A 17,653-nucleotide genomic window follows, 5' to 3' on the forward strand; every position below is an offset into this window, starting at 1 on the left:
AGACCCTCTTTTAGGAGAAGACTGAGCCAAAGTAAGAATTGAGCATTTCTGCCTTTTTCATCTGTTATCATTTTGCCATTGTCATTGAGTAGCTGTACCACCATTTCTTTTCTCTGTCTTTTACTATGGATGTACCTGAAGAAAGCTTTATTGTTGCTTTTAGCATCCCTTGCTACCATCGGTTCATTCTCAGCTTTAGCCTTCCTGATACCATCCCTGCAATTCCCTGCTACCTGTCTGTACTCTTCCTTTGTGGCCTGATCTTTCTTCCACTTCCTATATGTGTCGTTTTTGTTTTCAGGTCATCTCTAAACTTTTTGTAAAGCCACATTGGCTACTTCTGCTGTCTTCCACCTTTTCCCCTTGTTGGGATTATTTTTTCTTTCCCTTCTCTTCTAAGTACTGGAAAGATGATGAGAAAACTATCTGGGCCTTGAGTTTCCTTCCCAGAGGGAAGAAATTCAAAAGAGGGATTTTCCTCAAGAACTTAGCAGGGGAGAAAAGAACTAAATTTCCTCTCCATTCTTGCTGTATTAGCCCCCAGCTGATGTAATTTGAATTTTTTTTCAAGGCTAGAATGTTGAAACTTCAGGTGTAGTTTGGTCTTTAGGAGCAACTGCTTCTCCAAAAGAACATTTTCATGGCCATCCAGCATATGCCTATGGCATCCAGAATTCCAGTCTTGTTCTCTATCAGGACTTGTATCACTCATTACCTGAAAAACTTGCACCTAACATTTTGAACATCTGCAAGAAATACTATCATTGATTAAAGGTATTGCCTTATGATCTTCCAATTTCTTGCTCTGTGGGGCAGACAGGGCTTTTAAGGCATATTTAATTTTTACAGTGAGTGGTTAAAGTCTTAATATGAAATAATATTCTTCACTTTATTTCTGTGTTTATATTCATAGGTAGTTGATTTATTTAAATCTATATCCCTCCCTTTCTGTACTAGGCACCCAAGGTGGGAAGCAAAATTAATACACAAGCGAGACCTCCAGCACGTTACCGTGTGCAGTGCTGCCTATTTAGGATCCTAGCCACTCTGATCCTTTTCCCCTACCTCTTCCGGTTTTCCATTTCCAACAGTTCCCCCAACAGTCTGTATTCCATTTCCATGCCCAATGAGTATGCTCAGTCCTCACTCTGCTGTTTGGGGGGGGGGCTTCCTTTCTAAAGATTTGTTGTGCTTCTGCAAATCTTGGAATTTCTCCAAGTCTGCTTATACCTTCTTGAGTATGGAATGGATGGTAGCATTTTGGCTATATAACAAACAGCATGGGGAGAACTGAGATCGTGATTAGTATATATACAGCGTACATGCAAATAAAAAATACAATGTGACTATTTTTATGTAAGGTAAACAGCCCCTTAGCAAAACCAAACTCAAACCCTTTCTACACAACCCACATTCTTGAAGAATTGCTCTATAATTTTTTTCCACCCGGCTGTCTCTCTTTCTCTGGGCATGCGACATCCTAACCATGCCATTCAATTGAATCCAAGGTAGGCCCTCCTGTGACTCCCCTATGAGCAACCTGGAACATGTTCTTCCCCAGACTCCGCTTTAATTAGCAATAGTAGAAAACAAGCTTTGGGGTGCTTGGGGGAAAGTGCAGAAAGGACTCCCTTGGAATGAATCACCTGGTCACAATGTTACATGCCTGGTGTCAGCATAGTGGTGGGGTGGGGATGGGAGACCTCCACACACTACTTTGTAAATTTGGACTATGCAAGATTGTATTCCAGGTAGGACCAGCTCTAGGATAAATACTGCCTTGGGCGAGGAGTGCCTTCAGTGCACCCCCCCGTGGTCAGCATTGCAGGGCCACACTGGTTTATGGGGTGTGGAGAAGGTGTGATGTGGGAGCCTGCTGCTGCCTTCTATAAGGACCCATATGTGTGTACAAAGCTGGGGGCCACATGAGAGAATTATTGCATGCACAGATTACATGTGAGAATTCTTCCTTGCTCTGGGATCAAATAGAATGATTGGTGTGCTTCATTTTTTCTTACATGGGGATAAGGGAATAGGGATTGGGTTGTGCTTCTCCTGAGTACATCCTCCACATTTCATACCCCTTCTGGCAGAGGTTCTTTCTGCTTCCTGGGGCTCAGTCTCACAGGTCTTCTGGTTCTGGCCTGCTGCTGGCCTTCTCCACTACTCCCTCAGGAAGGATTCTTCCTTTAAGGTCCGGCCTGACACCACTTCTATACCATACCCAGTGGTTACTGCCATAGAAAATTACTCTTCAGTGGCACTTTGCCTGGAAATCTTAGGTGGAGTTCACTCGCTCACACACTACCTGAACTCTTTCCAGTGGGCCTGGAGTTCTTTCTGTGACAATAACAGACCACCTGCTCTGCCACAGAATCCCTCCTTAAAGCCTTCCCTCTTCCTTCTTTCCTTATAACAAACTCTGTAACAGGGACTGCTTCGCCTCTGGGCCAATCATAAATCTGCCTGACCAATCATTGCTATTGCTGCCAAGACATAAAGAAAGATTTTACTTTACCATGATTGGTTTAGAATCCATTGCAGTTAGGCTGCAGGCCTAGATAATAAACAGGTCCATTCCATCCAGCCTCCCAAGAATACATCTTGCAGCCAGCTTAAGCCCGATAGAATCATAGAATAGTAGAGTTGGAAGGGCCCTATAAGGCCATCAAGTCCAACTGCTCAATGCATCCTCATTGAGCAGCTGTGCCACCATTTCTTTTCTCTGTCTTTTACTATGGACGTACCTGAAGAAAGCTTTTTTGTTGCACCTCTCGCTAACCTCAGCTCATTCTCAGCTTTAGCCTTCCTGACACCATCCCTGCAATTCCATGATACCTGCCTGTACTCTTCCTTTGTGGCCTGGCCTTCTTTCCACTTCCTTTATATGTCCTTTTTTGTTTTCAGGTCATCTCTAAGCTTTTTGTGAAGGCACATTGGCTTCTTCTGCTGTTTTCCCCCTTTTTTTCCTTGTTGGAATTGCTTGCCGTTGCACTTTTAGAATTTCCTTTTTTAGAAACTCCCACCCATCTTGGACTCCTTTTCTCATTAGGGTTGCTTGCCATGGAACCGTACTTAAGATTATTCTGAGTTTATTAAAATCAGCTTTGCTGAAGTCCAGGGTGCGCATATGGCTACTCTCAGCTTTTGCTTCTGTTAAAATCAAGAATTCAAGTATGGTGTGGTCACTTTCCCCAGTGTTCCCGTAACTGCCACTTCATCCACCAAATCATCTCTATTGGTTAGAATCAAGTCCAGGATAGCTGATCCTCTGGTTGCTTCCTCCACTTTCTGTAGAAGAAAGTTATCTCCAACACAAGTCAGAAATTTCTTGGAGGGGCTGTGTTTGGCAGAATTGGTCTCCCAACAGATATCGGGATAATTTAGGTCCCCCATTGCTACTACATCATGCCTTCTCGAAACATTGGCAATTTGCTTTTCAAAAGTTACATTCTCGTCTTCTCCTTGATGGTTGGCAGTAGACTCCAAGCACCACATTCCTTTTATTACGTGCCCCATTAATTTTAACCCAGATACACTGGTGGAGCTACCAAGCTCACCTTCCTGTATTTCTGTGCAAGGATATATTTTTTTAACACAATGCGCAACTCCACCTCCCTTTTTATTCCTTCTGTTCTTTTTGAACAAATTATATCCTTGAATTGCTGTATTCCAGTCATGGGAGTCATCCCACCAAGTTTCAGTTATACCTATCAAGTCGTAATCACCCTCATGTATTAAGAGTTCAAGTTCGTCCTGCTTGTTTGCCATGCTCTGCGCATTAGTATACAGACATCGAAGACCATGTGATTTATGACTTGGCTTCCTTACTACATTTTTCTAAGGACTGTTACTGGGCCTTATTAGAGCCAATCTCTCTGTTCCCGTTACTGTGCACAAGCCTTCATCAGTCGTTACCACCAAGTTTACGTCCCTCTCCCCCTTAGGATTTAGTTTAAAGCCCTCCTGATGAACTTCTCCATGCTGTGGCTAAACACATTCTTCCCAGTCCTTGTGAGATGCAACCCATCACTTGCCAGCAGTCCATCTTCCAGGAAGCATAGCCCGTGGTCCCAGAATCCAAATCTCTCCCGTCTGCACCACCTTCGCAGCCATTCATTCACATGGAGTATTTTTCTTTCCCTTTCCACTCCTAAGTACTGGAAGGATGGATAAAAAAATTGTCTGGGCCCCAAAGTCCTTGAGTTTTCTTCCCAGAGCTTCAGTCTGATGTGATTTCTTCATAGTTCCATTTGGCAGTATCATTTATTCCCACATGGATGAGGAGAAAGGGATACCTGTCAGTGTGCTTGATGAGAGATGGCGACCCTTCTGTCACATCTCTAATCCGTCCTCCTGGTAGACAGCATACCTGGCAAGTCCACAGATCTTTTCGGCATACTTGGGTTTCTATCCCACGCAGTAGGGAGTCTCCCACTACTAGTGCTCCTGCTTGATTGAGCTTCAGCCTCTTGCTCATTGTTGCACAGGGTCTCCTGTAATTCTTCCACCACAGCTGTCCTCCAGTCTTGTCCTCGAGTAGTTGAAAGCGGTTCCATAGTTCCACTGGTGAAGGGTGTCTTCTAGCTCTTCTCCTAGCTGTCACCCTTTCCCACGGAGTTTTCTCCACTTCGTTGTTCCTCTCCAAAGCAGTCTCCTCTTCTGCTACCACATGCTGTTGTTCTTCCACCTCCACATTTCTTTGCTGCTGTTGTTCCAGCATTCTGTCTAAGAACTCTTCATCTTCTCTTATAGTCCTCAGTGTGGCCACCTGCTGTTCCAGGCCTTTTTCTTCCAACAGTGCCACGAGCTTGCACTTGTTGCACATGTATGCCATGTTGTTCTCAGGCAAGAAAACAAACATGGCAGACACCTTGCAGGTCACAACCACTGGAGTATCCTTCCCTTTTATACTGTCTTCTACCTTTTGTTTCTTTTGTACTACTTGTTTTGGAGTGGCCTGTGCTTTGTCCTGTCCAGGGCTGTGGAGTCGGTACGCCAAACCTTCGACTTCGACTCCGACTCCTCTGTTTTTCTACTCTCCAACTCCTACTCCACCCAAAATTGCTTCCAACTCCACAGCTGTGGAAAGGGCTGTAAATGTCTTTTTAAATTGGAAGCTCTCATAGGAGCATTTTTATCGCTGCCTGAATATGCGCTGATCTTGACATCACAGCATTTGTCTTCATCTGGGTCCTGTGTCATACACTGACACACAAAATGTTTTCCATCTTGAGTTATGGTGAAATGCTCAACTACAGCTGACTTCATGGGAACCTTCTTTGACATTTTGAATTTATATTTTAAAAAATTTGTCAATCAAAATTTATTTTGAAGCCGGAGTTGGAGTCGGTACATTTCTACCGACTCCGACTCCACCCAAAATTGCTTCCGACTCCACGACTCCGACTCCATAGCCCTGGTCCTGTCCTACTTCAGGGTAAACTTGAGAGTCCCACTGGTATGCCGTGCGCTGTACAAGAAGAATTTGTAATATATGTTTTTTAGGGACCTCCCCTGTCAAACTCCTTTGTCAAACTCCTGTTTGCTTTCCCTGTTCGCTCGCTCTCTGAAAGCTGGGTTGCTTGTATCTCCTCTCCTGTGGACCACCTGAGACAGCTCTCTCTGCTCTGCTCAGTTAGGAATCAGGAAACAGAATGAAAGTCCCAGCACACACAGCTGCTGCTTGTTGTCCTCAGCAGTTCTCAGAGCACGCCCTTAAGCCAATAGCTATCAGGCCACATCCCTCCCAATCAAGCTGCTATGGAGCCCTTCAGAGCACACAACTTCAGATCACACGGCTTCACAGCCCTCCTTGCCTTTTTCTTTTCCTCACTACAGTTCCTTTGTCAAACTCCCTGTTCGCTCACTCTGTTCACTCACTCTCTGAAAGCTGGCTTGCTTGTGTCTCCTATTCTGTGGACCAGCTGAGACAGCTCCTTCTGCTCTGCTCAGTTAGGAATCAGGAAACGGAATGAACACCTCAAATGAGCATCTATTCTGTTTCATGCACATTTACTTCATCATGGCCAGAAAGAGGCCCCATTATGTCGTAGTTACGTGTTTAGATTCAGTGTCACCTTACACTCTAATATACCATTTCCTCTTTTTATGAAAACTTTAAACAAAATCCCAAGAATTCTGGTGACCAATGTGGTAGGGTCAGGGCAGGGGCCAATGGTATGCACAGAAACCGAGATGGGGGGCCCTTGCTTTGTGATGGCCTGGGGCAAATTGCTCCAGTTGTTCCCTCCTCTGCGCACCCCTACAGCTTTGCAGTGTTACCAAGTTGTGTAGCTTGTGCAGGATTCAAAGCAGACCCTGCTACTTCCAGGCTTTTCCTCAGCAATGTCTTTGAAAAGGACCCAGAGCTAGCTACCTCTTGTTTGCTGCTCTGCTTTTAGGGCACTTCTGCTCCAGTTCTAGGATCCCAATGAAATCTCTGTCATGTGGTGTTGGTGGCTCTCAAATGATAACTTTCATGGAGTTGTGGGCCTATATTTTTTATTAAGTTCATCACAGACACAAAATGGCTCCTGCTGCAAGCTCTCCTCCCTGAGCTCCAGTACTGCCTCCTTACCTACAGTAATAGGTCTTCTGTTGGAGTGGTATAACTAGATTTAAAGGGATAGTACCACATATATTACAGCCTCCTAGGCCGTAGTGGTGTCTTCAGTCTTCTTCCCTTGCTGCTTTTTAAAAAACTTTGAAAACTACCATTGCCCCAAAATATAGGCCTGTAGTAACCATATGACCAAGCCTTGCAACTGCTTTGTACGCCAACCAATTTTTTAGCATGGATGAGGCTGATACCACCTACCACAATGTGGTATATATAAGTGTATTGATTTTGTTAAAATTTCTTCTGAAAAGCTGTCTGGGTTCAGAACAGAAAACACAATGTCTGGCAACAGAGCCAGTTGCAGAAAGATGCATATAATATGAAGAAGTTCCTTCAGCCTTCTGAGGCAGTGGGTTCTTCATGTAGTGATAGTGTAAATGTGGTAATGGGAGTGCTCAACAACAGCAGTGTAGGTGATCCAGTTTCAATTAATGCAGAAGATGCTGAGAGCTCTGCCTCCAGCGAGAGGCCTGCTGAAATAGTAAAATTAAAGGAACCCCAGCCACTACACGTATCACTACACCTATCAGATTCTGCATTGTGGCCAAAGTTAATGCACCCGGCATTTGTGGATAACAGTTGTTGAGTGAAATTGAGGATCTGGCTTTTCCTGTAGATGAGAACAAACATCATTTCTCAAAAACATTTGCTGAAAGGGTTTTAGACAATGGTGAGAAGCTGAAAAGGCGCTGGCTTGTCTATTCTAAAAGTACCAACTAAGCTTTTTGTTTCTGCTTCAAAACAAGCTAATTGAAGGAAAATCATATTTTGTAGTTAGTACCCAAATAACCTATAGAACCTTGGAGAAAAAGGTTACAGATGCTTTTTGTGACCCAAGCTCACTGCAGACAGTACATTAAAAAAAACAGCCCCTCAGCCCAGCTCAGCTCCCCCCCCCCTCAGGTCAACGCCACCTTAGCTCACTGCAGTCTGTACATAAAAATACCACAGCCCCTGACCTCAGTTCAGAGCCTCCCTTTAGCTCAGCACCTTGGGCGATTGCCCAGCTCACCCACCCTTAAGGTGAACCCTGATCCCAGGTATATCTATGGAGCACTTGTCATTTACTTATTAGGCGATAGCTATACTACCCTTCACCAAAAATGGTCACAGGGTGGTTTACAAAAAAAAGATGATATGAATATACACAATCAACAAAAGCATTAAAGTAATTATAATAAATTACATAAATAACATAATTAGAAACATGACCCATTAGCCAGTAAAATCCTGGCAAAAAAGTGGTTTTTACTTGCTATCTGAAAGAATACAGAGCTGGGGTGAGATGTACCTCTTTGGAGAGCTCATTCCGCATAAGTGGAGTCACCACTGAAGAGGCTCTTCTGTGCCCCCTGCACTGTGTACCTCATTTAATGCAGGAACAATCAGGAGAGCCTCTTTCATTGATCTCAATACACAGGCAAATACAGGGGAAGGCATTCTTTCACATATTTGGGTCTAAGACAATTCAGAGCTTTAAGTGTTGCTGCTGCTGTTGTTCACAAGTAGGTTCCGGGGTGGGTTACAACAGTTTAACATTCAATTCATGCACTTAAAGAACACCTTGTGTTGTAATATTAGCCTTGGAATGGTTCACCATCAGAAAGTCCATTGGGAAAGGGCCATCGCTCAGTGATAGAGCACCTGCTGTACATGCAAAATATTGCAGGTTCAATCCGTGGCATCTTCAGGTAGTGCTAGAAAAGACTTTCTTCTGAAACCCTGGGGAGCTGCTGTCTGTCAACATAGCCAGTATTGATCTAGATGGACCAATAATCTGACTTGGTAAAGGCAGCTTTCTATGTTCTTATGTTCCTTCCCATGCTGCTTTTTTAAAATTTAACAACAAAAATGGATATAGCAAAATACAGGGATTAGGAAATTGATTAACTTTTCTCATGAATTTTGTGAATAAACGGCTGATTTGATGGCACAGGAAAATATTGGAATACTAATGATATTAGGAGGGTTTTGTGTCCACCAGAGGGCCCATGTTATGCTACTTTGATAATCATAATTGAATATAAAAGCACCATAACTAACCTTTTCTGTTAATAAACACTTTTGTCTGTTAATCCTGGCCTTAATGTTTAATCTTTTTAGCAACCAAAAGAAGTGAAATGTACTGGAAACAAGGGCAATGAGGTAGGAAGATTTAATTGTCTGGACTGTATTTGTATCATGGCATAGTTGATCTATTATGTTGAAGAAAACGTCATTGTGTGAAATTAACACAATTCTGCATAGGAGAGTTGAGCATACATTTGTAGCAACCATGTAAGGCAGGGTACACTCCACAGGTTACAGCTTAAGATGGATAAGTTGGCGGGTAACAGACACGATAGCCAGGATTCCCATTGCTGTAGCATGAGATAATACAAATGATATAAAATATTATTTTTACAAAGATAGTTTCACCACCCCCGTCCTGCCCTTTAAATATGAATGTCTAAATTGAGTCAGAAGTTTGCCTTTGAGGGTGAGAAGAAGCACGCAATTGGAGTTGAAATACTAGGTCAATCAGTTTTGTTTTGTTTTAAAAAATGGCAAAGTAGCAGCAGAAAGATTTTTATGAATAGACCTTACAAAGGGCAACTGATATTTGTTTATTTCCTTCTACAGAGGTTTAGTAGAAAAATTGCTTTGGGGCTCCCTCTTCTGGATAAATTGATTTAATTCACTTTAAACCTGCACAATAATATTTGTAAAATACACACCTGAATTACCTAATATGTCTTGGCCACTAGATGGCTTTGCCAGATGGCCACTGGTGGATTAAGACACTCAACTTCTATCGTCTCCTAAAGTTGCCTGCTCATAACCCCTTTACCACAAATAACGATGAGGGAGTTAAGACAGGACATTTCAATAGACTGAACTGTTCTCATCCCTAAAAGACAAACCGATCATACCAAAATCTACTGCTGAAGTTCCATGAGGCCAGCTCTCTGCCCTTCCATTATGAAAGCAAGAATAATCTGCAACTGTGGTGTATGAGGTCACAAGGCTAGATGACTAAAGCCACAAAATAAATAAATAAATCCCTGGTTTAGAGATCTAAATGAAGCTGTAGCCTACACAATTACCATAACTGCTTATCAGAGAAGATTTTATTTATTATTAGTTTTACAAAGTTTGATAATTAATCTTAGATAAACCTTTTGAGTTTTCAGTGTTGGATTACCCTACTGTAGTGGAAAGTAACCTGTGGCCTTCCAGATGTTCTTGGACTCCCAACTCCCATCAGCCCCAACCAATATGGCCAACAGCCCTAGAAATGGGAACTGTACAATATCTGGAGGGCCATAGGTTTCCCTTCTATACTCTTCTAGAATGCTTCAATCAATTGGGCCAAACTGTATCTCTCTAGTGATAGACAAACCCTTCAGGAGAGGACAGAGAATCTGAATTAATCAATTCACAGGAATTTGCAATCTGGAAAAAAAAAGATTTCTACCAATATTAAAGGCAGCCCTCATAATAAAAATAGCACAGTTAGGTTTTTCTACAGTTTGAGAAAGCAACACATCACTCAACAATTCTTTTTTAATCTTATTTTAATTAAATTTGAGAAGGCAGGAAACTGAGTCTGAAGTAAGCACAATGGAGTTTAAATCCATTATACATATAGTCCTGTGTTGTGAATTTTACAGAGGTATTAATTGTTTGAGTTACCAACCACTTCTCTCATGTTCAGTGTCATATATGTGTTTCACATCTTTAAAAACTGTTTTCTCTTATCAGGGCCCTCAAATGGTGACCGAAGAGCTACACTCTATAACATTTGAAACACAGGTCTGTTTATATGGACTGACTGTAGACCTGGAAGTAAGTGCTCTCAGTATTTTCTGAGTGGGCCAAGAGAAAGGAAAACTTTGCCTAGAAACAATAGCCTGGTTCACACATAACACTAAGCTATGGTTTGTTTCATAAATTAGAAGTTAACCACAAGTTGGCCCACAGATGACCAAACAAGCCATGGCCTGTTTCTCCCAAACATGATTTGCTTTCCAGCTGCTCTTGTCTCATCCCTTTTGTAGCTTAGTGAGCATTGGGTGGAGTGGTGAAACAAACTTATGGTTAAGCAAGGGTGCTAGGTTTGCATGTAACACCAAGCTGTTATTAAAACAAAGCAAGGTTCTTAAGGTAGCAGCAAACCATAGCTTTGTGTTTTGTTTGACAGTAAAGAAACCATAGTTAAGCCACTGGGCTGGCTTCACACATAATGCTAAGCCAAGGCTTAATACAGTGGCTTAGCACTGTATGCAAATAAGGTCATAGCCTGCTACTCATTAATAGATTCCAAGAATGTTTTGAAAATTAAATATATGAAATACAAAACATATAAAAATAATTAAATGTATGTTGAATATAAAACATATACAGAACAAAAGGATACACATCACAAGATTACATGGATCAAATCCAACATCACACAATAGGCTTCTTTTCTCCTGTGCATGGAAAGATGATATCAGGTGGGTAAGCAGCTCCACCTAGTGGTTGAAGGCATAAGAGCACTGTTGATTTTTGCAGGAACTCCCTGTTCTGGGTAGCTCCCAGCTCAATTCTCTTCTGCTTTCACACACAACAGTTGATCACTCTCTCTGCTCTGTGTTCAGGCCTGTATATATGTCTTCTGTATTTGTCTTATATCCTTTGTGTTTCCTCCAACCATGCCTTTCCTCCCCTTGTTTAAAAAAAACAACCTTCCTCCCGCGGAGCTCTCCCACAGCGCAAGGAAAACCAAGAAAGGGATTTCTCTCCCTTCCTTCACCAGAACCATGCAGGGGTGGGAAGTTGTAAGGGGTGCTCTGCGGGAGGACTTAACGCCCCTTCACCTGGACCAGCTTGTTACCACCGTTCTCAGCCGTACACCCCCCCACCAATCTCATTATCAGCGGAGATGGAATCTGGCGACAGCATTTCAGACATCAATGTTCCTTTCCTGCCTCGCAGCAGCAGCACTCATTGCACAAGCCCCAGGAGGAGTCCTCCTTCACCCTCCTAAGCCAGCAGCGCAGCCTCGCCTTAATGACTGCAACACGATGCGCCAGGCCCCCCCTGAAGCATCAGCAGGAACGTAGACACCTGATAGCCCCCAGCCCCCATAAGACCTGCTGCGTGGTTGCACCATGGGGAAAGCAACCCGCATATCCAACAGGCAGGAAAAGAGCCCCAAGCTGCTCCCGCCCAAGCCGCTCCTGCCCAAACTAGGAGCAGCTCCACCACCATTACCCAGACAGGCTTTACGGCCTTCCTTTGGGCTGAACGCCCAGATGGAGGCGGCCATGGCCCGCCTCTCGGAAGGCTGGAGGTGGCTGAGGCAATGAACATAGCGGGCAGGGTGGCTTCAGGTGGCACGGTGCCCATGGCGGACAAGCAGACTGGTCAGACCAGGCAAGCTCCTGGTGATCATAATGCAGACGAGGGGAGGGACTCACACAGCACTGCTTTCAGGACTTTAAGAGACCAAGAGTCACTGTCTGAGGAAGAAGGCATACAAGCCCACCCTGGCTTGGATTCAGTTTTTTCTACCAGATCCTTACCTGAGGATTTCATGGGTTTTACAGATACGTCTGCCTCTTACCAGACCATCCACGTCACAGGAGGGGAAGGATTCCAGCCCCCCCTTCTCCCTCTGCTCACCAATTAGAAGGAGAGGCATATCACCCCTGTTGTGCACACACTCAGCCTCTTCAACTACATTTATCGGACCACATGCTTCAACAGTTGAAGGATCAGCTCAGGGCTTCCCTGTTAGCGGATTTGACCAGGGATCTGTCAGGCACAGCATCCTCCATACAGCACCTCCCTAGTGGCATGCAGGGAATGCAGACAACACAGGGTTCTTCGTCAGCCATCCCATCACCTTGCCACCTGCAGCACACAATTCACCTGACCCTTACGCTGCTACTCAAGGTAGGCATGCTCACCCTCCAACACTTTGCTCAGCGATGAAGGGACAGGTCATCGGACCAATGGGTATTACGCACCCTCAGAAATGGCCTGAAGCTGGAATTTACATCCCTTCCTCTGGCAAGATTTGTCCCATATCCTCTCTCGCGGACTCAGGACAAAAGGGCAAGAACCCTCCAAGCAATTTCCCATCTGCTCCAAATATCAGCAATAGAGCCCGTCCCAACAGGAGAGAGATTTTTGGGCAATTACTCAATTTTCTTTACTGTTGCGAAAAAAGATGGATCATTCAGAGCGATACTCAACCTCAAGAACCTGAACAAATACATTCAATACCACAAGTTCCGCATGGAAACCTTGCTTTCAATCAAGGAGGCGCTGAGAAAAGGGGACTTCCTCTCCTCAATCGACTTGAAGGAAGCCTACCTACATGTCGCCATCTTCCCCCCACAGACGCTATCTCAGGTTCGCTGTGGGGAAACGACCATTTTCAATACAGGACCATGCCCTTTGGCCTGTCATCTGCCACCAGGGTATTCACGAAGATCGTAGTTACCCTGGTAGCCCACCGCAGGACACAAGGAGTCCACATATTTCCTTACCTGGATGACTTCCTCATTCAGTCCCCATCGCTAAGCAAGGCCTGGGAGGATATGCACATCACCTTAGCCTGCTTGAAGGATCACGGCTTCCTAATCAACAGAACAAGAGCCGTTAGTTCCTTCCTGTTGCATTGTACATCTTGGGGCCTCTATAGACTCACAACAGGAGACAATAAGGCTGGCACAGGACAGAATCAACAAAATATGAGCTGCGGTATCTCACCTTATGACTTCCACAGAAGCAGACCTCATGCACCTAGCCTCAGTGCTCGGGTTGATGGTGGCAGCCTTCCAAACAACACCTTGGGCACATCATCACTCTCACCCCCTTCAGTGGGAGTTATTGCCATTCCAGAATGAGATAGCAGCCAGGCAGCATCGGAAAGTGTTATTGTCACCTGCAGTTCATCAGTCCCTACTGTGGTGGGCACACAAACCCATTCTTTTCAAGGGAGTACCGTTCCACAATCCCCCACGTATAGTGATCCTGTCGGATGCCAGCCTATGAGGCTGGGGCTCCATCTGCAAAGGTCAGATGGTGCAGGGAACATGGTCACAGGAGGAAGCCAGCCTTCCAATCAATTTACTGGAACTTCAGGCAATCCGCCTGGCACTGACACACTTCACATGCACCGTACGGTTGGGGGCAGTGCTCGTCAGGACAGACAACGTATCTGCCAAATCTCATTTGAGTCGTCAGGGGGGCATGCGCTCTCCCCTTCTCCAGAGGGAAGCCTCACTCATCTTCCAGTGGGCGGAAGAACATCTGGAGTCACTCACGGCGGAATACCTCAGAGGAGAGGACAACAGTCAAGCAGACTGGTTCAGTTGGGAGAAGGTACATCAAGGGGAATGGAAGTTACATCCTCTGGCCTTTCAGGCGATACTGGCACGATTTGGCACGATCAAAGTAGACCTTTTCGCCTCCAGCCTCAGCCACCAGGTAAAGAGATTCTTCACCAGGTACAAGACGCCTGAGGCAGAGGAAATAGATTTTCTCACAGCCCAGTGACCTCCAGGTCAGCTATATGCTTTTCCACCTCTCCCGATCATTCCCAAAGTGCTCCAGAAAATCCGAGCCGAACTGGCAACGGTTCTGCTGGTGGCTCCTTGGTGGCCAAGAAGACCTTGGTTTCCGGAACTCATTGACCTATCGGTCGGTCCCCTGTGGAGAATTCCTCTAAGGGACAATCTGTTATCACAGGGACGTTTTCTCCATCTGGATCCCATCTGGCTGGCTCTTCGTGTGTGGAATTGAACAGCAATATCTCTTAAAGAAAGGCATTCCGAGGAAGTTGTGCAGACAATGATGGCCTCCAGGCACCCTTCTACCGTTTGAATATACAAGGCCACATGGAAATCCTTCTTGTCTTGGTCGCAAAAACAAGGTGTAAATCCAAGTAAGGCAGGTGTTAAAGAGATCCTCTCATTCCTACAGCAGGGCTTAACAATGGGACTAAGGCCAAACACTTTGAGATGTCAGGCTTCGACTTTGTCATCAGTTCTATCTAAGTTTTCTGAAAAGCCACTGGGTTCTCACCATTCCTAAGGAGTTTCCTTCGGGGGGCAATGTTATCGGCAGCGCCAACAGTCCATCGTTTCCCAACTTGGGACCTACACAAGGTCTTAATGGCCCTGCAGAAACCTCCCTTCGAGCCATTAAGTCAAGTTCCCCTCCGTTTGCTATCCTTTAAAGTCCTGTTCCTTGTGGCCACTAGTTCGGCCCGTCATGTGTCTGAGCTGAATGCCCTATCTGTAGATAAGAATTTCTGTGTTTTTCATAAGGATAGGGTAGTACTTCGTATTGTACCTTCCTTTCATCCTAAGGTTCTATCTACCTCTCACTGTCAACAAGAGTTAGTGCTCCCCTCCTACTGCCTTAACCCTGTGCACCCCACAGAAAAGGTGTGGCACTCACTGGACGTGAGAAGAGCCTTCAAAGTATATATGTCCAAAACTAAGCCTTTTCGCAAGACAGTTTATTTGTTTCATTTCATCCAGCTTCAATAGGAAACAAGGTTTCAACCTCATCCTTGCTAGGTGGATCAGGGCATGTATTACCTTGGCATATGCTTCGCTGCGACTGGCGCAACCAGCCAGGATAGTGGCTCATTCCACTAGAGCAGCAGCCACAATGGCAGTGTTCTCGAGAAATGCTTCACTAATGGAGATATGTAAAGTGGCCACATGGGCCACTCCCAATATGTTCATTAAACAACAACAAGATGGCGAACGAGTAAGACGCCAAGCCGGGAGCTCCATCACGGAAACATCGGATAAATGTTTGGAAAAGGACTATACCTCAGAGTTGGTGGTGGTCTGCAGGTGGGCCAGTTCGGCAAGGCCCCTCCTGTGTCTGTTGTGTCGCCTGGAACTGGACCGGGAGGAGAGGAATGCGGACTTTGCTGTTTGGGCCGTAGTGCGGTTTTCCAGTTGGAGGCCCGCCGCTCGACAGCCCGTTTGCCTCGCTCGTACTGCCGGCGGATAATACGGTTCCGGGGGGCCTGGAGGCCCTGGAGACGGTGGGGGAGGCGTTTTTCATTTGTTTCGACCACGCCTCTCCTTGTGGCCCTGGGAGCGTCGAAAGGTGGGAGGGACTCCCCGCTCCCCGCTCCCTGTTCTCTTTCAAGTGGCTGTCTTGACGAATGAGGCGGGGGCCCCCTGTTCTTTCGGCACCGGATTCCCTGGTACTGTCTTTTGTGTGGACCTTGCGTTCGGGGCCCATTTGTGCCCCTTGGACAGGAGCGGTGGTTGGACTTGGGGTGTTTGCCCTTACCATCTGTGACTTTTGCGCTTACCTGGTAGATGAGGATAACGGCTGGACTATTTCGACGGAGCAGGAGGCGGCTGGTGACGGCGCTGCTTTGTTTGTTTGTTTGTGGGGTGTGGGGAGTGTATGGTGTGAGTGGGTGAGCGTGTGAGTGCTTGCAATATGTGCCTGGGAGAGAGGAATCAAAGCCGATTAGGAAGATTTCAGGGGGCCCCAATTAATGTAGTGACGGGTAGAGGGAGATATGATGTTGTGTGGAGGACTTGCCAGGTGAGGGGAACGCGGCCCAGACAGTTGACAGCTGTGCTGTGTTCCGGTCCCCCACGCACCCACAGGTTTGCTGGTTGCACTATCAGCCAGCTCTCTGATCTCCGGATGCTGCTTTTAAATGCCAGATCGGCTCACAATAAGATTTCTCTCATTCATGATTTAATTGTGGATGAGGCGGCCGATCTGGCGTGTATAACCGAGACCTGGGTGGGTGAGCAGGGAGGGGTTTGTCTCTCCCAGATGTGCCCACCTGGGTATTTGGTTCAGCATCAGGGTAGATCGGAGGGCCGGGGAGAGGGGGTTGCTGTGGTCTATAGGAGCTCCATCTCCTTCTCCAAGCACCCTGTCCATTTAGCTACTGGTCTGGAGTGTTTGCATCTTATGTTGGGTCAAGGGGACAGATTGGGGATTCTGTTGGTGTACCATTCCTGGGCAAGGTCCTAGAAAGGGTGGTTGCAGACCAGCTCCAGGCGCTCTTGGATGAGACCGATTATCTGGATCCATTTCAATCGGGTTTCAGGCCCGGTTTTGGCACGGAGACGGCCTTGGTTGCCCTGTATGATGACTTGTGTCGGGAGAAAGACAGGGGGAGTGTAACTCTGTTGATTCTCCTTGATCTCTCAGCGGCTTTTGATACCATCGACCATGGTATCCTTCTGGGGTGACTCGCTGATTTGGGAATTGGAGGTACTGCTTGGCAGTGGTTCCGCTCCTACTTGGTGGGTCGTTTCCAGAAGGTAGTGCTTGGGGAGTTTTGCTCGGCACCCTGGGCTCTCCAATATGGAGTTCCGCAGGGGTCAGTACTATCCCCCATGCTTTTTAACATCTACATGAAGCCGCTGGGTGCTGTCATCAGGAGTTTTGGAGTGCGTTGCCACCAGTATGCTGATGACACGCAGCTCTACTTCTCCTGTTCATCTTTTTCAGGTGAGGCTGTCAAGGTGCTGAACCGGTGCTTGGCTGCAATTATGGACTGGATGAGAGCGAATAAATAATAATAATAAACTTTAATTTATAAGCCACCTATCTGGCCAATGGCCACTCTCAATCCAGACAAGACTGAGATGCTGTTAGTAGGTGGTTCTCCTGACCAGATGGTGGATGTTTATCCTGTTCTGGATGAGGTTACACTCCCCCTGAAGGAGCAGGTCCGTAGTTTGGGAGTTCTGTTAGAACCATCCCTGTCACTTGAGGGACAGGTAGCCTCGGTGGCACGGAGTGCTTTCTACCAACTTTGGCTGGTGGCCCAACTACACCCCTATCTGGACAGGGACAACCTTGCGTCAGTCGTCCATGCACTGGTAACCTCTAAATTAGACTACTGCAATGCACTCTATGTGGGGCTGCCTTTGAAGATGGTTCGGAAGCTGCAGCTCGTGCAAACTGCGGCGGCCAGACTGTTAACAGGGACTAGACGGTCCGATCATATAACACCGATTCTGGCCCGCTTGCACTGGCTGCCTATATGTT

The 17,653-nt window shown here is 45.9% G+C and overlaps 1 protein-coding gene across 4 annotated transcripts in view; it reads left to right on the forward strand.

Moving 5' to 3' along the window:
- The window catches only part of STAT4 (signal transducer and activator of transcription 4), an 83,747-nt gene that overhangs the window by 45,853 nt on the left and 20,241 nt on the right, over positions 1–17,653 (forward strand). For all 4 annotated transcript variants that reach the window (XM_061608192.1, XM_061608191.1, XM_061608193.1 and 1 more), the window contains 2 exons: positions 8,726–8,767; positions 10,367–10,450. In XM_061608192.1, the coding sequence (XP_061464176.1) occupies positions 8,726–8,767; positions 10,367–10,450 (126 nt within the window). The remainder of the gene's footprint in view (positions 1–8,725; positions 8,768–10,366; positions 10,451–17,653) is intronic.

Source organism: Rhineura floridana, chromosome 2 (genome assembly GCF_030035675.1).
Source record: "Rhineura floridana isolate rRhiFlo1 chromosome 2, rRhiFlo1.hap2, whole genome shotgun sequence".
In the NCBI taxonomy this organism is placed as follows: domain Eukaryota; kingdom Metazoa; phylum Chordata; class Lepidosauria; order Squamata; family Rhineuridae; genus Rhineura; species Rhineura floridana.